The sequence below is a fragment of the Agelaius phoeniceus genome, chromosome 20 (assembly GCF_051311805.1).
Source record: "Agelaius phoeniceus isolate bAgePho1 chromosome 20, bAgePho1.hap1, whole genome shotgun sequence".
In the NCBI taxonomy this organism is placed as follows: Eukaryota; Metazoa; Chordata; class Aves; order Passeriformes; family Icteridae; genus Agelaius; species Agelaius phoeniceus.
Genome location: NC_135284.1, coordinates 10,774,330 through 10,802,168, shown reverse-complemented (window position 1 = coordinate 10,802,168; position 27,839 = coordinate 10,774,330). Strand labels below are relative to the sequence as shown.

The 27,839-nt window shown below is 63.5% G+C and overlaps 1 protein-coding gene across 10 annotated transcripts; it reads left to right on the top strand.

Annotated features, from left to right (window-relative positions):
• Nucleotides 1-604: 604 nt before the first annotated feature.
• On the top strand, nucleotides 605-27,119 carry ELN (elastin). Of its 10 annotated transcripts, none has more exons than XM_077188712.1 (42): nucleotides 606-830; nucleotides 7,170-7,223; nucleotides 7,640-7,666; nucleotides 7,827-7,859; nucleotides 9,243-9,305; nucleotides 9,855-9,944; nucleotides 10,296-10,355; nucleotides 10,459-10,524; nucleotides 10,607-10,654; nucleotides 11,675-11,746; nucleotides 11,928-11,954; nucleotides 12,162-12,233; nucleotides 14,812-14,838; nucleotides 15,259-15,324; nucleotides 15,598-15,642; nucleotides 15,782-15,862; nucleotides 15,950-16,012; nucleotides 16,689-16,793; nucleotides 16,877-16,918; nucleotides 17,481-17,618; nucleotides 17,702-17,743; nucleotides 18,885-19,022; nucleotides 19,106-19,147; nucleotides 20,395-20,532; nucleotides 20,616-20,657; nucleotides 21,766-21,903; nucleotides 21,987-22,028; nucleotides 22,271-22,387; nucleotides 22,469-22,525; nucleotides 22,686-22,835; nucleotides 22,920-22,967; nucleotides 23,590-23,712; nucleotides 23,902-23,955; nucleotides 24,096-24,230; nucleotides 24,398-24,445; nucleotides 24,834-24,875; nucleotides 25,091-25,129; nucleotides 25,564-25,590; nucleotides 26,003-26,044; nucleotides 26,235-26,261; nucleotides 26,352-26,402; nucleotides 26,727-27,119. In XM_077188712.1, exons 1-42 carry the CDS (start codon nucleotides 752-754, stop codon nucleotides 26,771-26,773), a joined length of 2,847 nt encoding a protein of 948 aa, XP_077044827.1. In that variant the 5' UTR covers nucleotides 606-751; the 3' UTR covers nucleotides 26,774-27,119. The 10 variants fall into 10 exon arrangements, with proteins under 10 accessions (XP_077044832.1, XP_077044827.1, XP_077044828.1 ...); XM_077188713.1 differs by having other exon boundaries at nucleotides 607-830; nucleotides 15,953-16,012; XM_077188717.1 differs by lacking the exon at nucleotides 12,162-12,233 and having other exon boundaries at nucleotides 605-830.
• Nucleotides 27,120-27,839: the final 720 nt, after the last annotated feature.

The window sequence follows — 27,839 nt, the reverse complement described above, 5'->3', positions numbered from 1 at the left end:
GGCATCGGGCACCGGTACCAGGATCCGGGTACCGGCACCTGGCACCGGGATCCGGGCACCGGGCGACAGTACTGGCACCGGCCCCGAGATCCGGACTCCGTGCACGGGGCACTGGCACCGGCCACGGTTCCGGGCATCGGGCCGATCCCATCCCTCGCGCCCCGCAGCTGGAGCGGCATCCCCCGAATTCCTGCCTGCACCCCCGGACCCCCATCCCTTCACCCCGCCGGTCCCCACCTGCCCCCCAGTCCCCTTTCGGGCCGATGCCACCTGGGATGCGAAACGCCCCGGTGTCACCCGGGATGCGAGACCACTCAGGTGCCAGTCAGGATGCGATGCACATCCATCACCCTAAACCCCGTGGTCCCCATGCCGCTGGGCGCAGCCCCCCCGTCCTCCCCCACCGCCTGCCTTGGCAGCTCCCCCCCTTTCCAGCTTTTTTGGCAGAGACGCGCCGGCTTGGAGAGAGCAGCGAGGAATTAAAAAAAAAAAAAAAAAAGAAAGAAAAAAAAAAAAGGGGGGGAAGGAAAAAAACCCTCCCCGAGCAGCCAGCCCAATCGGCGGGAGAGGCTCGTGTGTGTTTGGCCTTTCCTCATGACGTAGTGTCCTGTGCCTCTCCCCCCCGCTCCCTCTCCTTTTCCCCTCCCTCCTCGCCCCCCTCCCCTTCCCCTCGCATCCTTGGAAGCAACAATTAAGCAGCTCTGGGATAAAACACACAGCCCGCGGGAGCACGGGGGCATTGCTTCAAGAGATGGCAAGGCAGGCAGCTGCACCCCTCCTCCCCGGAGTCCTCCTCCTCCTCTCCATCCTCCCGGCTACTCAGCAAGGAGGTAAGGAACGGAAGGCTCCTTCGGTAGCCCGGCCAGCTTCGCTCCGGTCCTGAGGGGACCCTCCGCGGGCACCGGGGCTGCGACACCCCCACCCTCCGGGCAACCCCTCGCCTGCCCTTCGCCTGCCCCGGCTGCCCATCTCCGAGCAGGGACAGGCACCCACCTCGCCTGCCTCCCCGAGGGTGGGTGGGCAGGCCCCGGTGCCACCTCCCCGAGGGCTCTTTGCTCCCCAAACCGACAGGTGGTTTGTGCCATGCCCGGGTGGGACAGGATGTCACCGAAGCTGGTGACACGGGGCTGTCGGTAACGGCGCCGCTGCACCAAGTACTTGTTAGGGGGAGACTGCGAGGGTGTCCTGGTGAGAGGCTTGGGGACATGAGAGGCTAGGGAATATGAGAGGCTCGGAGGCATGAAAGGCTCAGGAACACGCAGGAAGGGCACCGGGGATGGCCACCAAACTCCCATGGGACTCAGAAGTGCGCGGGGCCGGGGGAGGTGTCAGCTGTCACCCCGCGGTTCGGTGGCAGCAGGAGCTCAGGGCGATGGGTGGGTGGCAGCATCCCGCGGTCGCTGTGTGCGAGCGGCTGCTCAGTGTGTGGCCGTGACAGCCCCGGGGCTGCTGCAGCTGCACAGCGCCTCGACCCACCCCGACCGCAGGCTGGGGGTGCCAGGGAGCCCGCACACCGCCCTCATCGTCCTTGTGCCACCAGCGCCGCGTCCCTGTCCCAGCGCGGTCCCAGCGCTGTGTGACAACTCAGTCCAGGCACACGCAGGTGTGGCACACGTGGCCGGGGCGGGGAGGTGACAGCCAGCGCAGGGCTCTGTGTCCCAGCCGTGTGACACAGCCCGGTCAGTGCAGGGCTCTCTCTGTGTCCCAGCCGTGTGACACAGCCCGGCCAGTGCAGGGCTCTCTCTGTGTCCCAGCCGTGTGACACAGCCCGGCCAGCGCAGGGCTCGCTCTGTGTCCCAGCCGTGTGACACAGCCCGGCCAGCACAGGGCTCTGTGTCCCAGCCGTATGACACAGCCCGGCCAGTGCAGGGCTCTCTCTGTGTCCCAGCCGTGTGACACAGCCCGGCCAGCGCAGGGCTCGCTCTGTGTCCCAGCCGTGTGACACAGCCCGGCCAGCGCAGGGCTCGCTCTGTGTCCCAGCCGTGTGACACAGCCCGGCCAGCGCAGGGCTCTGTGTCCCAGCCGTGTGACACAGCCCGGCCAGCGCAGGGCTCTGTGTCCCAGCCGTGTGACACAGCCCGGCCAGTGCAGGGCTCCCTCTGTGTCCCAGCCGTGTGACACAGCCCGGCCAGCGCAGGGCTCCCTCTGTGTCCCAGCCGTGTGACACAGCCCGGCCAGCGCAGGGCTCGCTCTGTGTCCCAGCCGTGTGACACAGCCCGGCCAGCGCAGCACGGTGACCAGCCCCTGTCTCGGCGCAGACTGGAGGCTGAGCTCCCACCCAGGCGGGGAGAACAGCTGAGCACAGATTCAGAGCCCCCGCTGAAGTGGCCAAACTGGGCAGAGGGCTTTGAGGAGGCGACAGCATCACCAGGAAGGGGACAGTCACCTCTGGAGAGCCGGGTGGCTGTGCCAAGGACAGCGTGTGATGGGCAGAGCCACCATCGGTCACGGGGTCGGTGCCGGGGCTGTCGTGCGGGGCTTGTTGGACAGAGAGGATTGAGGAGCGGAGGAGGAGAGGGGGCAGGATACTGTGGGCAGTGCCGGAGCTGGATGGGCACCAGGACAGCCACAGCCACCTGTCACCAAGGGCACAGCCCTCAGCAGCTCCATCTGCCCGTGCCTTGCAGCTCACAGACCCCAGCCTCGGGGTGGCCCTGGCTGTGCAGGCAGTGGGACCCCAGAGCCTGGAGCTGCCTGGGAAGTTGAGCTGCTGTTGGTGCCTAATCCTGCTCAGGGTGCTGGATGGGATGTGCTCAGTCCCAGGCACTCTCCACCTCTGGCAGTGAGAGAGATGTGCTGGTCCAGGCTGGCTTTGTTCTGACCCTTCAAGCCATGGCCAGCTGAGACCATCTCTGGAGGAATTTGGACTCTGGATGAGACCCTGCAGCAGTTCCTGAGCAGCTCGGGACTGTTGGCCCCACTCTGGGCCCCGGCTCAGTCCCCAGGGGTGTTTGCTGCTTTGGGAAGCAGCTCACAGAAGAGGTGAGCTGACCCTGGAGATGGTCCCAGTGCTGGTGGGACACGGCAGGCTCTCCCATGGAGGACTGAGCAGTGCCTCTGCAGCCTGGTGCCTCACCCCTGCTCCTGGCAAGCCAGCTCTTGGGGACAGAGCTGTCACAGAGGCATGGTGGCATGATGAGGGGGGATCCCAGGGTGCTGGGAATGGTCAGGGCTCTGTCCTCCAGCACTGGCTGCCAGTGCAGCTCAAAATCAGCCTGGCAGGAGAGGGAACCCTGAGACATCCCAGGGTTGAGGGATTCATACCCAGGCTGTCACCTCAGAGAAGTGCCAAGGGGCTGAGCTGGCAGCACTCAGGAAACCTCCAGCAGCAGGTCAGGATCAGCCTCTGGGGATCTGCCCCTGGGGAGCAGAGCTGTGCTGGCACTGTGGGGATCTGCACACAGGTCACTGCAGGGGGAAGGTGCTATGATTCCCTAAAAGTGCCAAGTGCAGCCTGTCCCAGCATCTGGAGCAGGGCATCCATCCCTCAGTGCTTCCTGTGTGGAGCACAGGGGATTCCCCAGCAGTGACACCCCCAAGGAGGGACAAGAGGGGCCCTGGGGAGGTCCCAGCCCTGCAAGCTCTGGGCCCACAGGGAGCAGCTTGGGTGGGTGCAGAGGGGCAGGCACCGGGTGTAGTAGCACCCAGCCTGGGGCTGTGGGGACCCTCTGAGGACACCCAGGGTCCCCAGGGCGGGGCTGGGATGGCATCTCCCCTTCCCAGCCGGAGCCTGGCCTGCAGGGCTGCTCCCTCCCTCCCCTCCCAGCTGGCAGGGTGCAGCTCGCCCGCCGGCGCTCGGAGATGAAAGCTGGAGCTTCAGGGGGGCTGGAGAGGAGCCAGGCCCCGGCAGCAGCCCCCCCTCTCCCCCGAGCTGCTACCAGCGAGCTCGGCCCGGGATGCAGCACAGCTTCAAAGTCGCTTGGAGACTGAATGTTTCCATAACTTTCTCCCAAGAAAAAGAAAACAGCGGAATGAGAGAAGAGGGGAAATGTCGGTGGTTTTGCACTGAGGCTCCTCCGGGTGCCCATGGGCAGAGAGGGGTGAGGTATGAGGATGTGCTGTGCTGGATTCTCCGTCCTGGCCTCAGTCTCAAAACCTATGGAATAAAGAAATCCTCTGCATTTCTGGCTTGGGAAGGGAGTTGCAAGCACTGGTGCAGATAGAAACAGTGCAGCCGATCCAAATGGGATCGGAAGCAGCTCTGGCAGTGGAACAGCCTGGATATCCACACCTGTGGATGGAGCTGGGGGGGGAAATGTCCCATTCTCATAAACAAGGAGACTCCACACCAGATCCTGAGCACCTCCATGGCTCACACCCTGACACAGCTGGGGCTGCACGAGTGGCTGCGAATTCTCTGGCCCCTGGATTGAGAAGCCGTCCCTGGGGTGGGATGCAGGCTCACAGCCAGACCAGCCCAGGAGACAGGCTGGGAGCCCAGGAAATTCCCCTTCCCAGGGTCCTGGCAGGCTCAGAGGAGAGGCAGCACAGAGCTCCTTCAGCGCTGGGAAGCTGCTGACTCAGTCTCCCCTTCTCTGTTGTGCCAAGGGAATGAGTGGAGAGGACAAATGGGAGCACACAGACCCCAGACTGGGCTGGGAGCTGCTGGCCCTGAGGCTGGGCAAGGACAGAGATGGCCAGAGAGTGATGGCCAGAGCCCAATGTGGTCACAGTGAGTGTCACCAGTGTGTGGGCTGTCACCAACACCGGTGCTCAGTGGTGCTGCCAGGGGGAGGGACTGGAGATGCTGGGGGGATCTGGAGAGACCCCCTGGCAGTGCCTGCACCAGGGAACAGCCCCAAGCTGGGCTCTGGGGGAGCAGCTTGTGAAGGAGCATCCAGGGCAGTGCAGGTCCAGCCATGCCTGGCAGCAGAGCTGGTGAGGAAGAGCTCCTGAGGGAAAGGTTTGTACCCCCAGAGCCACATGGCACCACCACCCAGCCACCCATCCCACTGCCTCCAGGCCATCCCATCTCCTGCCAGGCCTTGCTGACCTCCTGATGTGGGCAGGAGCAGCAGACAGACCAGCACAGCCTCTGCAACCCTCCCAGATGTGTCCAGGCATGGAGCCCTCTCTCTGGGATGGTGCCTGGGGAGGGAGCTGTAACAGCATCACCACAGTGGGACCCTCCTGGAGGGACCCCCAGTGCCCCAGGAGGGTGGTGATGGTGATTAAGGGATGAGTTTGGCAGCTGTGGCTGTAGGCAGGTGACACCTGGACATTTCTGTGGTCCCCACACTGCAGGGATGCTGTGAGAAATCCTTGTCCCAGCTTCCTTGGGAGTCTCCAGCACTGGCACAGGGTGACAGAGGGGTGGGGAAGGTCAGTCTGGGTCACCCCAGCACCAGGGACCTTGCCTGGTTTTGGGGGGCTGAGGCTGGGCAGTGTGATGGGGGCTGAGCAGCCCCTCCCGGGTGGGGACAGTCCCTGGCCGTGCCCGGCTCTGGCTCCCAGCAGCAGCAGGGCTGGGAGGGAGAACCGGCGCTGAGGGGACGCTTGGAGTTTGTTGGGAAACAAGGCAGGAGCTGGAGTTGTGTTTTTCCAGGCTGGGGGGGCGGTGTGGGCGGGGAATGTGCTGGGAAAAGGAGCCGTTCTGTCCCCCCTGGCCAGGCCATGCCATGCCAGAGGGCTGAGCGTGTGTCCCCTCCTGTCCCCTCCTGTCCAGGGACACTGGCAGGACCTCGGGAGGGAATATGGTGGGGGGGGTGCAGGCCTGGGTCTGTGTGATGGGTCCTGGCACAGCTCCTCCCCTGCTTGCTGCATCCCCAGGGATGTTCTGTCCCAGCATCTCCTGAGCACTGCCCGACAGCCCTGTCACACACGGGGGTGTCCTGACACCTTGGTGGATCCAGGGGGGCTGGGCATCTCTGCCAGGTGCCCACGGTGGAAAGGACCCGTGAGCAGGGCCCAGGGGACACCCTAATCCCTGCCACGAGTGGGGCACAGTGTGGGGGACGCCCCCAGAGTTTGCTCCACATCTGCCATGGAGATGTGCAGCACAATGTGCTGTGGTGTGCCAGTCCTGCCAGCTGCCTGGCCCTCCCGGGGGTGGCACTGCCCTGCCCAGCCCCTGGGCACTGCCCAGCCCCTGGTGGTGCTGCCAGGGCTGCCCCCACCTCCTGGGCCTGGGGAGGCCCCTGCAGTGGCTTCTGGTCCCAGCCAGGCCCCCATGGGGTCTACAGTTCCTGTGCCCCCTGAAGTCCATCCCCTGTGGCAGCGCAGGCACCAGGGCTGGCTGCAGCTCCCCACAGGGACTGTGGCCACAGCAGCGCCCCCACATCCTCCTGGCAGCCCCCCTGTCCTGCTCTGTCCTGCAAACCCCACCACAGCCCCTCTCCCACTGCCTGAAGAGGAGCTTCCCTCTGCCCTGCAGCCCCCTCGTGTCCCCAGCCCTTCCCTCTGCCCTGCAGCCCCCTCGTGTCCCCAGTCCACCCACAGCCCTGGTGGAGCTAGGACCCAGCCAGGGGGGCAGCCTGGTGGCCTGCAGCAGACATGTGGCACTGCCAGTGTACAAAACAGCCAAAAAACCCTCTTGTGGCCTCTGAGCATGAGCTGAGGTGCCCTGGGAAGTGCTGGGACATGGGTGGTGACCTTAGTGCCACACAGACAGGCAAAGGGACACAGGGAGGGTCCCATGGGTCTCAGCAGTGTTCTCCCAGTCTGTCACCCCAGTGCCACTGGCCTGAGCTGGCTCTTCCCATTGGCACCTTGGCAGACGGGACACACCTAAGGATACTTGGGGCAGCCTCAGAGGATGCTCAAGTGTGGCTGGGCCCATCAGGGACTGTGGGGATGGACTGGGACAGCCCCAGGTCCCTGGCCGTGCCCAAAGCCACCCCCAGAGCCACCTGAGGCTGCAGGGGATGGAGACAGCCCTGGCTGTGGGGTGGGGCAGGAGCTGGGACGCAGAGCTGGACAGCAGCCAGCCTCATGTCCCTCCTTCCCATGCGGGCCAGCTCCTGCTGACACCTGGGTCCCAGCTGGGGCAGCGCCAAACCCTGCCACCACTGTCACCCCGGGCAAGCAGCGATGCAGGGAGAGACAGGGACCTGCCTTTGAGCTCCACATCCCAACTGCTCTGCAGGGAGCAGCTGGGGAACCAAGAGGAGCCCCCTGCCTCCCTGCCTGGGCCTCTAGGGGCATTTTAACAAGGCTCTCTTCTCTTGCAGGGGTTCCTGGTGCTATCCCGGGAGGGGGAGTCCCAGGAGGAGGCTTTTTCCCAGGTAAGGGGGCCCAGGCACCACTGGGAGGGGGCATCTGCAAGGATGGTCTGGTGCCTGGGGGGTCCTTGAATGCATTTGAGACACCATGGAAGGCTGGGGAGCTGCCAGCCAGGATCAGGTGACATGGGGACATCTTGTCTGGCTGCTCACCATGGACTCAGTATCAGCCCCACGGTGTGGGGACATGACTGGGTGGCAGTGCCAGGCTTGCCCAGGGCTGGCACCTACACCCTGCCCAGGAGGTGCTCAGAGGTCACAGCCTGTCCCCAGACCTTCAGCCAAAATCCTGTGACGTGGCAGGGGATGGCCCGCCCCTGACACCTGTGTGACCCCCCTACCTCCCCAGGGACCCTCGGGGGCCCAGCTGGGGGCTGGGTGCTCCTGGGGCACTGCTCACACTCTGCCCTTGCTCGCAGGTGCTGGAGTTGGAGGTTTGGGAGCAGGTGAGTGCTGGCAGCCCCTGACAGGCTGTGCTGGGCTGGGGAGAGGGGCAGGATGCTCAGGAGATGGGCAGGGGGCTGCCCTGTCCCCCGTGTGCCCTGCCCGGGCACGCTCGGTGGGAGGATGGCTCTGACCCCTCTCCCTGCGCTTGCTCTCCCCTAGGACTCGGGGCTGCAGGAAAACCTCCCAAACCAGGTATGAAGCCTTTCCCTGGCTCTCACCACCTCCAGGCCAGTGGCTGGGACATTTCCCAACCACTGCTGCCCTCACACTGCTTCCCCATGGCCAAGGCACACCCAGCCCTGCCTGCCACACTAATCCTGCCACAGCCTCCAGGAGCCTCCCTCCCACACCTTGCTTCAGCACTGCCCTCTGCCCCCAGCCCCCCAGACCACCCTCTGGGGGTGCTTGCTGCCTGTAAAGCTGTGCCAGAGCTGCGGGACGAGATGCAAAGCAGGAGCCACTGTCCTGGTGGGAAGCTGGCAGTGCCTCCACCTGCCTGCCATCGGGGCCAAGCAGCTTTTGCAGAGGCTCCTGCAGCCTATGCTGGGCTTTGCCGGGCTTAGGAATGCTGGGGAGAGGAGACATCACCAGGAGAGAGGGGAGATGCTGGCAGGAAGATGTGCAGCTGGAGGGCACCAAGCCTGGGGCAGCAGGGACTGAACATGCAACATGTGGGGCCAAGGGAAATCATGGAATCATAGAATGGCCTGAGTTGGAAGGGACCTCAAAGCCCATCTCAAGCCACTCCCTGCCATGACAGGGACACCTCCCACTGTCCCAGGCTGCTCCAAGCCCTGGCCTTGGGCACTGCCAGGGATCCAGGGTCAGCCACAGCTGCTCTGGGCACCCTGTGCCAGGGCCTGCCCACCTCCAGAGCAGAGCATTTCCTCCTAACATTGAATTTAAATCTCTCTTCTTTTGGTTCAAACCACTCCCCCTTGTCCTTGCACTCTCTGCCTGGTGCCTTGATCCCCATGGAGAGATTGATGCTGCTTCAGGCAGACCCCGGGGTCCCCTCCGTGCCCACCCCGGGGGTCCCCGCTGTGCCCAGGGCAGGGCCACCCCATGCCCCGGCCCCCCAAGTGTGCCCGGCTGCGCAGTGGGAGCTGCAGCCCGAGGCAGGGGCTGACAGCCTCCGTTTGCTCAGATTTCAGCTCGTGGAAAGAAAAACAAGGCCCTTTATTTCGGCGTAATTAAAACCAAACGCGGGGCGGCTGCGAGGCCCAGCCGAGGCCCAGCCGAGCGGGGTCCGCGCCCGGAGCCAGCGGCTCCGGAATTTGCGCCTGGAGGGAGCGAGGGCTGATGAGCCCCAGATGTTGGAAGGCAGCGCTGGCCGGAGACCCAGGGACTCATTCCTCAGCCATAAACATTTTGGTTCTGTCCCCTTGTGGCCTGGCAGGACGGGGGCTGGGTGAGGCAGAGGGACGGGATGGAGAACCTGAGTGCTGGCGAGGACATTTGTCACCCATCCCTGTGCCCGTCCCTGGGCTGTTCTCCCATCCCCACGGTGCCACAGGGACTCCTCTGTCCCTCTGGGCCTGGCCACCTCCCACCTCACCCCGCTTCTCTTCCTAGGGGTCGGAGGACTTGGGGGGGTCGGAGGACTTGGGGGACTCGGCCCCCTTGGCCTGCAGCCAGGTGAGCACTGACTGAGCACTGTCCCCCCCTGCTCCGGGCTATCCCTGGGGTGATGTCCCCAGAGACCCACCTTGGGGACAGCACATCCCTTGTCCCCATCTCCACAGCTCTCCCCCATCTGGGCTGGTTGCCCTTCCCAGACCTGGGGGAGCACAGGCACCCAGCAGGCAGCCCCGAGGGCCCCCAGCATGATGACACATCAACTACAGTGGGGTAACCCCGCAGGAGAGGGGCGCCTGGGGTCCCTGCAGGGCCAGCAGCAGAGGGACAGAGCCTGCAGAGGGTCAGCCAGGGCCTGCAGGCAGGGGTGTCAGCACCCACTGCAGGGGTGTCAGGTGTGTGTGCCAGGTGGGATGTGGATGGGAGCGAGAATTTGGGGGATGCACGACAGGGCAATGCCTGCTAACGCCACCTTGCCCAGCCTAACGCCAGCCCTGGCACTGCCACACAGCCCCCATGGCTCAGCAGCCCCTGTGCCCACTGCGAGGGCAGGACACCCTCTGGGCAGCTGGTTTTTAGGGGTGCTGATGCTGGCTGTTCTCCCCACAGGTGCTGCAGGTTTGTTCCCCGGAGCCTTCCCCGGGGCGGCGTTCCCGGGAGCCGCCTCGGCTGCAGCGCTCAAGGCTGCAGCCAAAGCTGGTGAGTGCTGGGGGGGTCTGGACAAGGTGGGCTCGGGCAGCCGCCAGGGGTGTCCCCTGGGCTTCTGGGCCAGGACAGATTTCCCTGGAGCCAGGGCTGCGGGCAGGAGCTGATGCTCTCACTGGGCTCCCCAGCGACTCGGAGGGTCCCAGGCGTGGGGAATTGGCCAAACCTGAGCCCCCAGGAGCACAGACCACACAACTGCCTGGTCCCTGTGCCCAGTATGGGGGACCCAGCCCTGGGGCTGCCTCAGGGTGTCCCCTTCACCCCCCAAGGGCCATCCTGAGCTTGTCCCCTCTCTGGCACCGTTCCAGCCAGCCGCAGGTACACCCCTCTTCCCAATGCCCCCAGGTGCTGGCATTGGAGGCGTGGGTGGAATTGGTGGTCCTGGTGGCCTCGGGGTCTCCACAGGTAGGAAATACCCCTCGCTCCCAGCAGAGCCGAGCCTGGGGCAGAGCTGTCCCCGGGGTGGGCAGGAGCCGGGCTGGGGCTCAGGGCTCTCTGCTGCCCGCAGGTGCCGTGGTGCCAGGCGCGGTGCAGCCCGGCCTTGGCGCGGCAGGGAAACCCCCTAAAATACCAGGTAGGTGACGGCCCCGGCGTCGGGGCCGGGGCGGGGAGCGATTCTATCCGGTCCCTCATCCATGAATTTCTTTTGCCTGCAGGTGCTGGGATTCCTGGAGCTTTTCCGGGCGGCGTGCTCCCCGGCGCAGGTGAGCTGGGGATGCCCACCCCACCGTCAGCACCCGACCTCTGAGGGGTTCCCCGCCCTGCCAGCAGCACCCCAGCTCCGAGGGGTTCCCCACCCTGCCAGCAGCACCCCAGCTCCGAGGGGTTCCCCACCCTGCCAGCAGCACCCCAGCTCTGAGGGGTTCCCCAACCTGCCAGCAGCACCCCAGCTCCGAGGGGTTCCCACCCTGCCAGCACCCCTGTGGGGAGAGCACCCTGCCCTGCTGCCTGCCTGCGTCCTCCTGCTCCCCACAGCTTCCAAACCCCCTGGCTGAGGCTACAGTGACATTTCCACCGTGTCAAAGGCATGGGGCGACCCGGCAGCTCCATCCCGTGCCAAGCGTGGCGGGGGCAGACAGCACCAGCGCTGGGAGAGGAGCTGGCACAGCCACCAGGGCTGGCCGAGGGAAGGAGGGGGAGGTGGCGGGAGAGAGGAATTCCTCAGTGCAAAGTAATTTGGGGGAGGAAAACTTGTGAAAACAAGATGTTTCGACACTGTCCGAAGTGTGTTGCTGGTCAGGAATGTCTTTTCCATGTCTGAAAATGCTCAAGTTATAATGAAAGACATTTGTAAGAAGGGGAAAAAGAACCCCAAACCAAAAGGAAACTCAAAACCCAAAAATCCAACCCAAACGATTCCAAGGCCACAAGACTGTCTGCTGCCCTGGAGGGCTCGAGAGCCCTGTCTGGCCCCAGGCCACCGAGCATCAGCAGGGCAGAGAGCACTGCCCAGGCCTGGCTGGGGCTTTGCTGTCACCAGTGGGACCCCTCTTGAGTGCCATGTCCCCTGCAGGCTCCCAGTCTGTTCCACAGGCAGCTCCAGGCCTGGAGCAAACCCCTCCTGGCAGCTGGAGGTGCAGGCAGCTGGCACAGGGCAGTGCCAGCAAGACCCCAAGGATGAGGGTGCTATTGGTGACAGGGATTTGGAAGCTGGCTGTGGGGGTCTTGGGTACCAGTAACATCCCCAGTGAGGCCCCAGCTCACCCCTCTGGTCTCTGCTCCAGGTGTTCGTTTCCCTGGCGTGGGAGTGCTGCCCGGAGTCCCCACTGGAGCTGGAGTCAAGCCTAAAGCCCCAGGTAGGTCCCCTCATCCCCTTGGAACACTGGGGTTGGTTCAGGGCTGGCTCCAGCTTGGCACCCCAGCCCAGCCTTTGGGATCACAGCCCTACAGGGCACTTGGCAGTGAATCCACTTAGGTTAATTTGGGCCTCTAGGAGCAACCCAGGGCTCACACAGGTGTCTTTGTGTTTCCTTTTAGGTGCTGGAGCCTTTGGAGGAATTCCTGGTGAGTGTCCCATCTCTCTTGCCTGTCCTTCTCTTCCTTCCCAAGCCTCTTCCTCACAGCCATGGTCTCCCCACACCAGAAGATGCCTCAGGGCTTCCCAAGCCACCCACTCTTCTCTGCCAGGGTGCCCTGGGGCACCCCCTTCCCTCCGGGACTGGTGGCAGCTGTGGCGCGGGCTCCAGGTGAGCGTCTGCTGTTGGTTTGCAGGACTGGGAGGTTTTGGAGGTCAGCAGCCCGGTGTCCCTCTGGGTTATCCCATCAAAGCTCCTAAGCTCCCAGGTAAGCTCCACAGCCAGCAGAGTGGCTTCACTGTGGGTGAAGGATCCCCAGCAGTCAGGAGGAGGACCCGCCGTTCCCCGGGGCTGAGGCACAGTGCCTGCAGTGCCCCAGAGCTGGCAGTGCCTGTTCTGGCCCTGGGACAGCAGGATAGCACCCGGGGCTCTGCTGTGCCCTGCCTGTGGCACCCCCAGGCAGCTCCTGGGGTGATGCCTGAGCATTGCCCCCGCTTGTGTGGACAGTGCTGTGCCTCTGTGCCTCCCCCGGCTGCTGTAAGGTAGGAAGGGTCACGTTCTGGGGACATGCTCTAGGCCAGGCCACCCTGGGATGTCCCTGCCAGCTCCTGCTGGCACAAGGCACAGCCCTTGCAGGGACAGTCTGGTTTCTGTGGCTCCTGGGGTTGGGCCTGGCATTCACCTGGGCCAGGTGTCCTGGCTCAAGGAGCTGTAGCTGAGGCCGCCTGCAGGCTCCAGGCAGATGTCTGTCCCCATGGCTCACCTGGACAGGGCTCAGCCCCAGCCCAGGTCAGCCTGGGGGAGCTCAGCACCCCTTTCCCAACCCACGCTGCTCTGGGCACCTTCCCCTCCCAGCCCTGGGCCAGGTGCCAGCTCTGCCTGTCCCCAGGCAGCCGTGTCCATGGAGGGACAGTGGCAGGTTCTGTGCCCTCCAGGGGCCATGCTGCCACCTGACTGCTCCCCAGTGCATCCTGAGGAGGAGGGCAGCCCCATGCAGGCAGGGCCCCCATCCCCATGCATCCAAACAAGTTGCTGGAGGAAGGAGAGCCTCGGTGAGAGGAGCCCACCCCAGGCAGCACATCCCAGCCCAGCACATCCCAGCCCAGCTCCAGCCCCAGCACATCCCAGCCCAGCTCCAGCCCCAGCAGCTCTGCTGGCTTCCCCCCAGCAGGGTCTGTGACCACAGGCAGCAGCAGGGATCCTGGCCCACTCCTGTTTCCTGCACTGGAGCAGAGTTATGATCCTTAAGGAGCCTCAGCCCTGCTGCCTGTGGACCCCGTCTAGATCCCAGCCCCAGGACAGGACCAGGACCATGGAGATGTCTCCAGACCTTCCTGGGGTGCTGGGGGATGCTAGTTTGTCACCTCTGAGGGCTCAGGGCTGGCAGTGCAAGGACAGCCTGTGCTGCTGGCTGTGGAGGCTCTTGCCTTGATGCTGTGGGTGGATCTGGGGATGCCACACATGGGCTGTCCCCTGCACTGTCCCTGCTGCAGTAGGTCCAGGTTGAGAGGGGAAGAGGGACAATGGGACAAACAACATTTCAGTGGAAAATCATCTCTTTAGATGACTTCCTTCTGAGCTGTCCCACTCAGGAGGTGGCCCTGGGGTCACTCACCTCACTGGAGGCTCAGTCTGAAGTTGTGGCTGAGGTCAGGGTCCCATTGATGCTGTAGGGATGGGGACCACTCCCCAGTGTCCAGCTGTGCTTGGGTGACATCAGTTTATGCAGAGCCCCAGTGTGTGCAGGGCCTGAGCCTGCTGGCAGTGCTGGTGACATTCCCATGGACACAGTCCCAGGGCAGGGGCTGCCTTCCCATCCAGCTGGGGGTGGTGGGGATCTGGACTTGGACTCAGCAAAACCCTTGGAGAACCAAGGCTTAGACTTCTGGCCCTTGGAGTCACCTCCATGTGTGTCACCCCTTTCCCAGCTTTAGGGTGAGCAAGGTGCTGATAAGGTGTCCCTGGATGGGCAAGGGTGGCCCTCAAGGTGGGGCACAGCTCACTGTGAGCCTCTGCCTGCCAGCACCACTGTGCTGATGTGGGACACCATGGGATTGCCTGGCAGGATGGAAGGAAATCTGGTCCCCACATGCTGGCTGCTGGGAGGGGATGGAGTCCAGTGCTCAAAGAGATGCTGTGCCATGAGTAATTCCATCCTGGCTGCAGGCAGCTACATCCCTGCCCATGGCCTCCTTGCTGGAGGCACCCCCCACCCTGTGCAGCTCATGGCCTCGGGCTGCAGCCAGCAGTGATGGGAGCTGGGAACTGCTGTCCCCGTGCCAAGCCCACGGTCCCTGCTGAGTCAGGGGCATCCCCGCCACTCCGAGTGCCGGGATCCGGCTCTTTCGCAAGGAGACATTTCCCTGGCCACAATGTCCCAGCCCATAATCCCTCCCCATCCCTTCACACCGACCTCCTAATGAGGTCACGTTTCAGCCGAGGCTCCCAAGCCCTGATTCCAATTAAAGCCTTTCCTCCGGAGCTGGCCAGGGTGCAGCCAGCTGGGTACAGCTCTTGCCGCGGGGCTCCCGCGGGACCCCTCGCTGGAGCGGGGTCATGGGAGGCTCCTGCACAACAGCTCCAGGCGCCACAGCCCTCGGCCTGGGCTCAGAGGGGCGGCTCCTTCAGTCACTGCTTCCAAGGTGAGGGAGAACAGCATCTCCTGGCCCAGCTCCAGCACGGGGGTTTGTATCCCGGAGGATTCACTGTCACAAATGGACGGAGCCCCTGGGCCGGTGCTGCAGGGCCCTGGCAGAGTGGGGCCACACCATGGGGCAGAGGGGACAGGGCCAGCAGCAGCCAGGTGCTAACCCCCCTTCTCTCCTCTCCCCTCCTCTCATCCCCAGGTGGCTATGGACTGCCCTACACCAATGGTAAGCTGCCCCATGGTGAGTGCTTGTGTCCTCACTCCTCGTGGCTCCACCGACCTTGTGGTTGCCACCGTGACCTCGTGGCCACTGACCCTCAGGGCGGTGTGAGGGATATCCTGCTCCCAGAGCGAGGTGGTCCACTGGGGACCTCATGCCTTGCCCATGGTGGCTGTGGACCAGCCTGGGAACTCAACTCTCCTGGCATTCCTGGGAGCTGTTAATCCATAGGATATGTCCTGAGCCACTCCAGCTTCAGGCAGGGATGTTTGAACTGGGATCTCAAGTGGGGAGGAGCTGGCTTTGGCATCCCCTCGCATGCTGTGGTGCTGGGGGCAGGAGATCCAAGGAGGCTGCTCCGTCTGTCTCATTCTCCTTCCCCTGGGTGGTGCCTGACGTGGCTCTACCGCTGTGTTGTGATTGCAGGCCTCAGGCCTGGCGGGATAGGAGCCGGCCTCCTGGCAGGAAAGGCAGGATACCCCACCGGGACAGGTACGCTGGACCCCGCAGCCCCAGGGTGGGGAGTGGCACGGGCATGGCAGGGGAACTCGCACCCTGTCCCCTTGCTGGCCCTGGATGGGTGTTGGGCACTGCCCGGCTGCCTGCGGCCTGCAGGGACAGCCCACACGGGAGCAGCACCTCCCACAGCAGAGGGGGACAGATGCTGGCAGGAGTGACTGGTCCCCAGGGTCCCTGTGGGGTGGGGGAGCTGAGGTGGGAATGGTGCCAGGACCTTGGTGGCTCAGTGCCTGTGTCCCTTCGCAGGGGTTGGAGCGCAGGCAGCAGCAGCGAAGGCAGCAGCAAAACTTGGTGAGTCGCCCTCTGCAGCACAAACACCACCCATCTCCCCAGCAGGGAGCTGCTCCCTGTCCCAGCTCCCTCCCTTCCAGCCCCGGGGATGCTGGCTGTGTCCCTGTGTCCCCGCTGACCATGCTGTCCCCTGCGGCAGGAGCCGGGGTCTTGCCCGGCGTTGGCGGCATCCCAGGAGTTGCACCTGGTGTTGGCATCGGCGGTGTCCCAGGAGTTGGAGGTGAGGCGATGAGAGGGCTCTGCCCTGGGGCTCGGGGAGGGTCTCCTTCCCTTATCCCACATCCCTGACTACCTCCCACTATCCCAGCAGTTGGAGGACCGGCAGCAGCGGCAGCAGCGGCGAAGGCAGCGGCAAAGGCGGGAGCTTTTGGTGAGTTCCTGCTGCCTCGGACACATCTCGGGACAGGGAAGAGCCGTGCATCGATGCCAGGGGCTGTGCGGCTCCACAGCTGCCCCAGCAGCCCCTATCCCATTCTATGGGGTGCTCTCCCTGCCCCCGTCCCGGCTCCAGCAGCTTTTCCAGCAGTGATGAAGGGCTGAGGGCCCCTCGGGATGCAGCAGCCTGGCAGGGAGCAGAGCATGCCCATCACATGCAGTCTCTCCATGAGATGTGGGTTTGCTCTCCCAGGTGCCAGCGGAGTGGCCGGGACGTGGTGTTTGTGCTGAGCTGTCCTTCCCTAGTGAGGGATGCTCCTGGTGATGCAGATTTCCACTGCTCCCTGTTTGACTGCTCCGTGGGAGAAAAGTGAGGAGCAAATCACACATTGGAGCATTTAGGGAAAACGTGCCAGCTCTGAGGCAGCTGGGATGTGTAACCACAGCCTTGGGGGACCCTGGGAGTCCCCAACATCCTGGGTAGCCAGGCCCCTGATGAGTGTAAGGAGCTGGGAATAAAATTCCCAAGAAGATCCCAGGTACCCTGAGGAGCTGCTTTAGGATGAGTGAGGAGCCCACCACAGAGCTGGTGCCCAAGAGAGACTCCTGTGACCCTGGGACAGACCATGTGGGGTGTTTGTTGAGGATTTGACTACTCTGCTTCCCTCCAGGTCCAGGGGCAGTGCCCGGAGTCGGAGGTGTCCCTGGATTGGTGCCCGGTGTCGGAGGTGTCCCTGGCTTGGTGCCCGGTGTTGGAGGTGTCCCTGGGGTGGCAGGTGACTGTTCCAGGAGCCCTGTCCCCGTGGCCCGGCTCTGCAGGGCCATGGTGGCTGAGGGTCTGTGTCTCCCTTGTCCCCAGGGGTGCCGTCGGCAGCAGCAGCAGCAAAGGCAGCTAAGTACGGTATGTGCTGCGAGGGGCCCCAGCCCCCGGGACCCTGCCCGCCCTGCCCTGACACACGGGGGTGCCCAGCCTCGGGCTGTCCCCTGGGAGCGCTCCTGAGGGGAAATGGGGAATGCTCAGCCCAGCTCCTGGCTGCTCTTCCTGGGCCTGGGGTTCCAACTGCAGGGCTGGACCTTCTCCCTCTCCAGGGTTTCTCCAGGCTGCTCTGTGGAAGCGAACGATGAGCCCCAATTCATGGTTTTAGATTTAACTGAATTCTTGGATTTTGTACCAAATCCAATCCCAGCAGCAGGATCTGCTGCCCAAGGGCTCAGTGTTGCTGCCATTAGGGCAGAAATTCCTGGCAGAGGGGCCCTTGCCCAGGGTCAACATCCTCCAGAAACTTGCCTGTGTTCAGAAGCACATCCAACTGGGGCTGATCCCTGCCCTGCTGGGGTCTGTCCTGCATGAGGCCATGGATACTCCACTCTCTAGGGCACCATGGTGACACCAAGCCATGGCAGGTGCCAGCACTGACCTCTTGCTGCAGCCAGCTCTGATCTGTCCCCTCGTGTTCCCGCAGGCGCCGGCGTTCCCGGTGTCGGTGTGGGCGGCGTCCCCGGCCTCGTGCCCGGAGTTGGAGGTGTCCCTGGCTTGGTGCCCGGTGTCGGAGGTGTCCCCGGGGCGGTGCCCGGTGTCGGAGGTGTCCCTGGGGTGGCAGGTGACTGTTCCAGGAGCCCTGTCCCCGTGGCCCGGCTCTGCAGGGCCATGGTGGCTGAGGGTCTGTGTCTCCCTTGTCCCCAGGGGTGCCGTCGGCAGCAGCAGCAGCAAAGGCAGCTAAGTACGGTATGTGCTGCGAGGGGCCCCAGCCCCCGGGACCCTGCCCGCCCTGCCCTGACACACGGGGGTGCCCAGCCTCGGGCTGTCCCCTGGGAGCGCTCCTGAGGGGAAATGGGGAATGCTCAGCCCAGCTCCTGGCTGCTCTTCCTGGGCCTGGCTCCATCTGCAGGGCTGGACCTTCTCCCTCTCCAGGGTTTCTCCAGGCTGCTCTGTGAAAGTGAATGATGAGCCTAAATCAAGGCTTTGGACTCATCTGAATTCTTGGATTTCATGCAAAATCTTGTTTACAGCAGCAGACCTGACAAAAGTTCTGCTGCCCAAGGGTTCAGTGCCTCTGCCATTAGGGCATGGATTCCTGGCAGAGGGGCCCTTGCCCAGGGTTACTTTCCTCCAAACTGTGGTGGAATTGCTGGGATGGTGGGATCCATCAGGTATAACCAGCCCCAAGGAGCTCACTGGAGATGAGGGACACAGCCAAAGAGCAGAGTCACCTTGAGCTTGGGCCAAGGAAGGAGGCAGAACTGGCCCTGAGGTTTGATGCAGGACTGGCTTCCAGGTGCCGCTCCAAAAGGCAGAGAGGTTCCTAGCCAGTTGGTACCTAGCCAGGTTCCAGGACCTTCTCCTCCATCTTCACTGCAGAGCCCTGGGAGTCCCCAGGAGGAGCCATGGTCAATGGCAACTCTCCTTTGATGGTTGAATCACTGATGCCCCCTCTCTTCCATTTCTCTTCCTTACTTTGTAGTAAAAATCCCTCTGCATGCCCAGGGAAGGATGGGATTCAGGAGTTCAGGCAGGAACTCAGTAGAGGTTGCTCTGTGCTGTGATGGCCCTGCTGAGCAGGGTCCCATGAGGACAAAGCTCCTCCATGGCCTGTCTGGCTGCAAGGCTTGATGTCCCTATGACAAGGAGCAGCTTGGGCCCTGTGAGGATGAGGGTCATTGTGCTCCCTGTGCTGGTGACTTCCAGGCAATTGCTGGCGGAGTCACGGGGCTGATCCCTGCCCTGCCCTGCCCTGCTGGGGTCTGTCCTGCATGAGGCCATGGATACTCCACTCTCTGGGGCACCATGGTGACACCAAGCCATGGCAGGTGCCAGCACTGACCTCTTGCTGCAGCCAGCTCTGATCTGTCCCCTCGTGTTCCCGCAGGCGCCGGCGTTCCCGGTGTCGGTGTGGGCGGCGTCCCCGGCCTCGTGCCCGGAGTTGGAGGTGTCCCTGGCTTGGTGCCCGGTGTCGGAGGTGTCCCCGGGGCGGTGCCCGGTGTCGGAGGTGTCCCTGGGGTGGCAGGTGACTGTTCCAGGAGCCCTGTCCCCGTGGCCCGGCTCTGCAGGGCCATGGTGGCTGAGGGTCTGTGTCTCCCTTGTCCCCAGGGGTGCCGTCGGCAGCAGCAGCAGCAAAGGCAGCTAAGTACGGTATGTGCTGCGAGGGGCCCCAGCCCCCGGGACCCTGCCCGCCCTGCCCTGACACACGGGGGTGCCCAGCCTCGGGCTGTCCCCTGGGAGCGCTCCTGAGGGGAAATGGGGAATGCTCAGCCCAGCTCCTGGCTGCTCTTCCTGGGCCTGGCTCCATCTGCAGGGCTGGACCTTCTCCCTCTCCAGGGTTTCTCCAGGCTGCTCTGTGGAAGTGAACAATGAGCCCCAATTCATGGTTTTAGATTTAACTGAATTCTTGGATTTTGTATCAAATGCATTTCCAGCTGCTGACCTGTTGCAGGATCTGCTGCTGAAGGGCTCAGTGTTGCTGCCATTAGGGCAGAGATTCCTGGCAGAGTGGCCCTTCCCAGGGTTACTGTCCTCCTAAATGTGGTGGGATAGTGGGATCCATCAGCTATAACCAGCCCCAAGGAGATACAGTGGGGCCAAGGGTCATGGCCAAGCGCAGGGCAGTCTGGAGCTTGGGCCAAGGGAGGAGGCACTACTGGCCCTGAGATTTCACACTCCATTGGGGGTCCATGTTCTTCTCCAAAAGACAGAGCCAGAATTTAAATTGCCACGTCCCAAGACCTTCTCTTTCATTGTTACTGTGAAGCTCTGGGAATCTCCACAAGGAGCCATGTCGAATGGCAGCTCTCCTTTCAGGGTTAAACCACTGTTGCCCCTCGCTTCTATAATTTGTAGAAAAAATCCTTCTACATGCCCACGGAAGGATGGGATCCAGGAATTCAGGCAGGAACTCAGCAGTGCTTGCTCTGTGCTGTGGTGGCCCTGCTGAACAGGGCCCCATCAGGACAAAGCCCTCCGATATTCAGTCCTTTGAAGAGTGACCTGGTGCTTGTTGATGTGGCACTGATGTGTGCCAGAATGTCCAGGCTGTCAGCTCCCCAGTCAGACCAGTACCCCCCCAGACACCTGCTGGGAGATCCAGCCACTTCTCCTCCATGGCCTGTCTGGCTGCAAGGCTTGATGTCCTTATGACAAGGAGCAGCTTGGGCCCTGTGAGGATGAGGGTCATTGTGCTCCCTGTGCTGGTGACTTCCAGGCAATTGCTGGCGGAGTCACGGGGCTGATCCCTGCCCTGCCCTGCCCTGCTGGGGTCTGTCCTGCATGAGGCCATGGATACTCCACTCTCTGGGGCACCATGGTGACACCAAGCCATGGCAGGTGCCAGCACTGACCTCTTGCTGCAGCCAGCTCTGATCTGTCCCCTCGTGTTCCCGCAGGCGCCGGCGTTCCCGGTGTCGGTGTGGGCGGCGTCCCCGGCCTCGTGCCCGGAGTTGGAGGTGTCCCTGGCTTGGTGCCCGGTGTCGGAGGTGTCCCCGGTGCAGTGCCCGGTGTCGGAGGTGTCCCTGGGGTGGCAGGTGACTGTTCCAGGAGCCCTGTCCCCATGGCCCGGCTCTGCAGGGCCATGGTGGCTGAGGGTCTGTGTCTCCCTTGTCCCCAGGGGTGCCGTCGGCAGCAGCAGCAGCAAAGGCAGCTAAGTACGGTATGTGCTGCGAGGGGCCCCAGCCCCCGGGACCCTGCCCGCCCTGCCCTGACACACGGGGGTGCCCAGCCTCGGGCTGTCCCCTGGGAGCGCTCCTGAGGGGAAATGGGGAATGCTCAGCCCAGCTCCTGGCTGCTCTTCCTGGGCCTGGCTCCATCTGCAGGGCTGGACCTTCTCCCTCTCCAGGGTTTCTCCAGGCTGCTCTGTGAAAGTGAATGATGAGCCCCAATTCATGGCCTTAGATTTAACTGAATTCTTGGATTTTATACCAATTCTGTTTTCCACCTGATGCAATGTCTGCTACCCATGGGTTCAGTGCTGGTGCCATTAGGACAGAGATTCCTGGCAGAGAAACTCCTCCCTAGGGTCAATGTCCTCCGAACTGTGGTTGAATGTTGGGATGCATCAAGTGCATCCAACTGGGTCTAGCAAGACTCAAGTGTCCAGCAGCCATAACCACACCAAGCTGGAGCTTGTGCACATGGAGAACTGGCCCTGAGGTTCCATGCAGGACTGGCTTCCAGGTGCCGCTCCAAAAGGCAGAGCCAGCAGTTGGTACCTAGCCAGGTCCCAGGACCTTCTCCTCCATCTTCACTGCAGAGCCCTGGGAGTCCCCAGGAGGAGCCATGGTCAATGGCAACTCTCCTTTGATGGTTGAATCACTGATGCCCCCTCTCTTCCATTTCTCTTCCTTACTTTGTAGTAAAAATCCCTCTGCATGCCCAGGGAAGGATGGGATTCAGGAGTTCAGGCAGGAACTCAGTAGAGGTTGCTCTGTGCTGTGATGGCCCTGCTGAGCAGGGTCCCATGAGGACAAAGCTCCTCCATGGCCTGTCTGGCTGCAAGGCTTGATGTCCCTATGACAAGGAGCAGCTTGGGCCCTGTGAGGATGAGGGTCATTGTGCTCCCTGTGCTGGTGACTTCCAGGCAATTGCTGGCGGAGTCACGGGGCTGATCCCTGCCCTGCCCTGCCCTGCTGGGGTCTGTCCTGCATGAGGCCATGGATACTCCACTCTCTGGGGCACCATGGTGACACCGAGCCATGGCAGGTGCCAGCACTGACCTCTTGCTGCAGCCAGCTCTGATCTGTCCCCTCGTGTTCCCGCAGGCGCCGGCGTTCCCGGTGTCGGTGTGGGCGGCGTCCCCGGCCTCGTGCCCGGAGTTGGAGGTGTCCCTGGCTTGGTGCCCGGTGTCGGAGGTGTCCCCGGGGCGGTGCCCGGTGTCGGAGGTGTCCCTGGGGTGGCAGGTGACTGTTCCAGGAGCCCTGTCCCCGTGGCCCGGCTCTGCAGGGCCATGGTGGCTGAGGGTCTGTGTCTCCCTTGTCCCCAGGGGTGCCGTCGGCAGCAGCAGCAGCAAAGGCAGCTAAGTACGGTATGTGCTGCGAGGGGCCCAGGGTCACTGCTCTGCAAAACATGGTAGGACCCTGTAATGCATCCCACTGGGTCTTGCAAGACACAGAACTGATCCCTCTCCTGCCCTGCTTGGGTCTCTCCTGGAAGTGGCTGTGGATGCTCTGCTCTCCCAGCCATGATTATGAGGCAGAGCCGGAACAGGCCCAACCTTTCAGCTGTTGCTGCAGCCAGATCTGACTTCTCCCATCTTGCTCCCTGCAGGAGCTGGCATTCCTGGCATCGCTGGCGTTCCTGGTGTTCCTGGAGTTCCCGGTGTCCCTGGTGTTCCAGGCGTTCCTGGCGTGCCTGGGGTTCCTGGTGCTGTTCCCGGTGTTGGAGGTGAGCAGATGGGCTGTCAGCAGCCGCTGATGGGATCCTGGCCTCAGCAGGTCCCTGACTGTGTCCCTTGTGTCCCCGCAGTTGGTGGCCCAGCAGCAGCGGCCGCAGCCAAGGCTGCAGCGAAAGCAGCGGCGATCGGTGAGTCACCACTGTCAGCACCGTCACCATCAGCTGTCCCAGGGAGGGAGGAGGTGTGTTGGCACACAGGAGAGGTGGGGACACCCCAGTGCTGTGGAGGTCAGTGGGATTCCTGCTGAGGAGTCTTTCCCCTCGGACACATCCCTGAACCTCTCTGCAGGAGCAGGACGCGTTCCCGGTGTTGGTGTTCCTGGTGTTGGTGTTCCCGGTGTTGGCATTCCCGGTGTTGGCGTTCCTGGTGTTGGCGTGCCCGGAGTGGGTGTGCCAGGTGTTGGTGTGCCCGGTCTGGTTCCTGGGGTTGGCGTTCCAGGTGAGATGGTGCCCAAGGGATGCTCGGATGTCCCCAGCAGTGCTGGTGGGACGCGTTCCTGACCCTCTCACTCCCTGTCCCCAGGAGGTCCGGCAGCCGCTGCCAAAGCAGCCGCCAAAGCAGCCAAGTACGGTAAGCTGGGATCTCTCTGGGGTTATCCCACGTGTCCTGTCTCCTGCTCATCCCCACCCCAAGCTGCTCCCCTGTCGGAGTTGAGGCCCAGCAGTGCCTGGGGTCCTTGGGGGTCAGGGTGAGGGACGAGCTCCCTGAAGGGCTGAATGTGGGATGAGGTTCTGGCTGTGTCAGGGCTGCTGTCCAGTGAGCTGAGCCCTGTGGAGCGTCCAAGTTCACCATCTTCTCATACTGGTCCATCCATACCCCATTCTGCCCACCCAGACACAAGACCACCACCTCAGTGTCCATCTGTCCCCTTCTCTGTCCATCTATCCATCTGTACCTTTTCTACTTATCTATTCAGTCACTCCACATGCATCCACATATCCATCCATCCACACATCCATCTCACCACCCCTCCATCCGTCTGTCCATCTGAGCATCCATTTGTTCATCCATCTCACTATCCATCCAACCATTCATCCATCCTACCATCATTTCAACCAGTCCTCATCGAGCCACATATCCATGTCATAGTCCATCCACCCACCCACTCCCCCCAGCCTGCCATACTTTCTCATCCAACTCCTTCCACATTTCCTCCCAAGCTGAAGCCCAGTCCTTCTCTTTCTCCTTGCAGGAGCAGGTGGCCTGGCTCCCGGCGTGGGTGGCCTGGTTCCTGGAGTAGGTGGCCTGGTTCCTGGAGTAGGTGGTCTGGTTCCTGGTGTGGGTGGCCTGGTTCCTGGTGTTGGAGGTGTCCCAGGTGAGGAGGAGGAAGGCGAGGGTGAGAGCAGCCTGGCTGGTGTGGCGGCAGTTCTGGGGGCAGGACAGGCTTGAGGAAAACTTCAGCAATGTCCCTGGGGGACTGCAGACAAGGCCTGAGGGATGGGCTCTGCCCAGGTTTGCTGTGAGGCCTCCCCAGGGTCTGACCCCCCTTGCTGTCTCTGCCCAGGTGTTGGAGGTCCAGCAGCAGCAGCCAAAGCAGCAGCCAAGGCAGCCAAATTTGGTGAGTCAGCCTGGGGAGCCCCTCAGGCTCCCTACCAGCCCTGGTGTGGCTCTGACCGGTGCAGGGGATGCTGGGCACAGGCACCCAGGCCTGGCACATGATCCCACACGAGCACGGGATCTCTCACCCCTCTCCCACAGGTGCCGGGGTTGGAGGGGTGCCAGGGGTGGTGCCTGGCGTGGGCGGAGTGCCCGGAGTGACACCCGGCGTTGGTGGCGTGCCCGGCTTGGTGCCAGGGGTGGGAGTGCCTGGAACTGGCATCCTTCCTGGGGCAGGTACGTGCTTTGTCCCACCCTGCCTGGGGATAGTGGTGGCTAGGAATGCTAAAAGCCACCAAGCCACATGAAGGGGTGGCAGGGAGGGATGCGGGTGGGATCGAGGGTGGTGGCACATGAGACGGGGTGGGGGTCACTGTCCTAACCATGGTGTCCTCACTTTGCAGGCATCCCCCAAGTAGGGGTGCAGCCTGGTGCTAAACCTCCCAAATTCGGTACGTACCCCTGCCCCCTGCCCCCTGCCCCCTGCCCCCTGCCCCAGGGCCACCTCAGACTGTCCCTGGGCATCCTTCTCCTGTGGCCATCGGGGTACTGACCTCTCTTCCTGCCCCCTGCATGCCCACTTTGCCCCGATGGCCCAGGCGCGGGAAGTGGTGTGCTGTCACCCATGGGTGCAAAGTGCCACCTGTACCCTCTGCCCTGGACTCGCTGAGGACAGTTTTCTCCTTCGTGCTGAAGCCCCTCTGGGTACTGGGAGATGGGTGCTGGGGACCCCCAGCATGGGTGCCAGGGCCACCCCAGCAGGCTGGGCAGTGGCTGGAGTGCTCCAAGCTGGGGGTGCCAGGCTGTGGGGGACAGGTGTTAATGGTGTCTCTCTGGCAGGTGTTCCTGGGGTTGGAGTCCCAGGGGTTGGTGGCCTCCCAGGTAAGTGCTGGCAGGAGCTGAGGCCAGGCAGTGGGGATGTGCAGGCAGAAGGATGCTCCCCTCCAGGGGTGGAGCTGGAGGGATGCTCCCTCTGGGCACAGGGGGAGCGGGGCTGCCCGAGAAAGGATGAGCACACTTGGGAGTGGCTGAGGAGTGGGTCAGACACTGGGGACACTGTCTGTCCCTGCTGGTGCTCACCCAGGTTACTCTTGTAGGTGGCCTTGGAGTCGGTGGGCTCGGAGTTGGTGGCCTTGGTGAGTGATGCTGGGCCCAGTGTGGGGCTCCCCAGGGCTGGGCTGCAGGGAGCAGCAGCAGCAGCAGCAGAGTGCTGGCAGAGCCAAGAAAAAGAAAGGGAATCTATGGGTCACTTCTGTCCCCTCCCAGTCTCACAGTACAATCCCATCCTGCACTGTCACTGTCCCCTGACCTGTTTGTCACCTGCCCTGTTCCCAGGGGGTGATCCAAAGGAATTGCCATTGTTGAGCAGGGACTGAGGGCCATAGCCCCAGCCTTGCCCATGCCATGGGAAAAGGGGATGGTACTGTACCCTGTCCCCAACGTGTGGAGATGCAGGTCCCTCCTAGGACCCTCTGGACCCCTCCTGAAGGGTCTGGGTGTGGCCCTGGGGCAGTGAGTCCAGGCAGGGGCTGCACTGGTGCCCCCTCTGACTTAGGACTCTTGTATCCAGGAGCTGCTGGGAAACCTCCCAAGCCAGGTAAGGGACAGCCAGAGGGGCTGGAGGAGTGACTCCAGTGCCTGTCCCCATTCACATTCCCATGGCTGTGCTCACGCTCCCCACCCTCACTGGGGCTCACCCACCTGCAGGTTTTGATGCTGGGGGGCTGCAGCCAGGTGAGTGCTGCAGTTTGGGGCTGGTGTGGGAGTGTGTCCCTTATCCTGCCACACTCGTCCCCGCTTGCTGTCCCCATGCTGCTGCCATTCCCTGCTGGGCACCCGGCTGCCTGGGAGAGCACTGGGAAGCCAGAGAGGTGCCAGGGTGGGGACGGAGGCTTTTGCATCAGCTCCTGTCCCTGGAGTGAGCAAGGGATCCCAGCCAGGCTGTTCCCAGTCCACGCTAGAGTGGCACTGCTGTCACCGGCTGTCACTGGCTGTTGCTTTTTCCCCAGGCGTTGGAGGTCCCGGCTTCGGCGTATCACCGGTATTTCCAGGTACCACCGCCAGCTCGGCACCCGAGCACACACCCGGGGCCCGTGTCCGTGCCTGGCCAGCTCACGGGGACACGGCCACGGGCCGGGGAGGGACCCCGGGGGCTGGGCTCAGCCGGGGGGCTGCCCTGGGGGATGTGGGGCAGAGAAATGGGGGTGCCCCGTGGCGCTGAGGGCTTCGCTCTCCTTTCAGGTGGGGTCGGCGGCCTGGGATTCGGTGGTGAGTGTCCATTGCCCCGCGGGCTGTTTTGGGGGGGGGCGCGTATACCCGCGGGGGTCCCGCTCACCCTGCTCTGCCTTCCCGCTGCAGGGAAGCCCCCCAAGCCCTACGGAGGAGCTCTGGGTGCCCTGGGCTTTAGAGGTGAGTGCGGTCCCCCGCTCCGGTGGCCGGTCGTGCCCCCCGTGCCTGTCCCATCCCTGCGCCCCGTGTCTGTCCCATCGCTGCGGGGTGCCCCCCGTGCCTGTCCCATCCCTGCGGGGTGCCCCCCGTGCCTGTCCCATCCCTGCAGGGTGCCCCCCGTGCCTGTCCCATCCCTGCGGGGTGCCCCCTGTGCCTGTCCCGTTCCTGCAGGCTGTCCCCGTGCCTGTCCCATCCCTGCGCCCCGTGCCTGTCCCATCCCTGCGCCCCGTGTCTGTCCCATCGCTGCGGGGCTGCAGGGAGGGCTGACCCGCATCCCCCGTGCAGGCGCGGGCTGCGCGGCAGGGAAGTACTGCGGGAGGAAGCGGAAGTAACGCTCCGTCACCGATCACCTCATGAACTTTGGTGCTACTGCATGGTCCAGAATGTAAATCCGAAGCAAAGCTGAGACACCCTCTCCTCCAGCCCCGGACCCCCCCGTCCATCCCGGGGCCGTGCCCGGCCCCGCGTTCCCCGGAGGGACCCCGCGTTCCCCGGCAGCGCCCGGCCCCCCCCCGCCCCTCGGTCCCGGCAGGGAGCGCGGAATAAACTGCGGGGAGCAGCCGTCCCCCTTGGTGCTATCGCTCTCTGCGGGATTTGGGGGGGCTGGGCTGTCGCGCCCCTCCCCAGCCCCAGAGCTGACCCCCGGGGGGGCACAGGATGAGGGGCACCCCACATTGGAGGAAGGGAGGGAGGGAGGGAGGGAAGGGGATGGCGGCGGCCGGGGCTGTGCGGGGAGGGATGGCCCCGTCAGCCTGGCCCCCACCCCAGTCCCCGCGCTCCCCCCGGTTTGGGGGGGCCGCGGGCAGGAGGGGCTCAGTCCCTTCACGTTGCTCACTTTGCTATAACTGGGTGGGACGCCCTATACAGAGGGACTCGCTTCTGACAGACTAATAAAGGACAAGTTTTTAAAGGATTCTGGCTCCAACCTGTGTCCCACGTTCGTGACCCGTCTCCGTGGTGGTGGCAATGATGCAGGGGCTCACCCCAGCCCGTGACACTGCACCAGCCTGGAAACGTGCTGGGTCCTTGCTACAGGGCTGCTGCTTGTCCCAGTGCGTGGTAACAGCGCTGGGACACACGGGAGGGGCGGGGGGACAGCTTTGGCTCTAGGGGTCGCCTCTGCCTTTTCCCACAGTGACAAGCCAGGGTCCCAGGGGCGGTCTGTGCCCTGGCCTGAGGTGTTGGGGACATCTCTGCCCTGTCCTAGTGTGCCAGCCTCAGAACCCATTAAAAGGTCCTTGCTCTGACTCACCGTGGGGGCCTGGGGGTGCAAGAAAATTTCTTGTGCCGCGGTGACAGCTTGAGGACCAAGGAGGCTGTGCCTGCCCTTGGTGACATCCCAGGGGGTGACATCCATGTGCCATCCATGTGCCATCCCATGGTAACACTGCAGGGAAT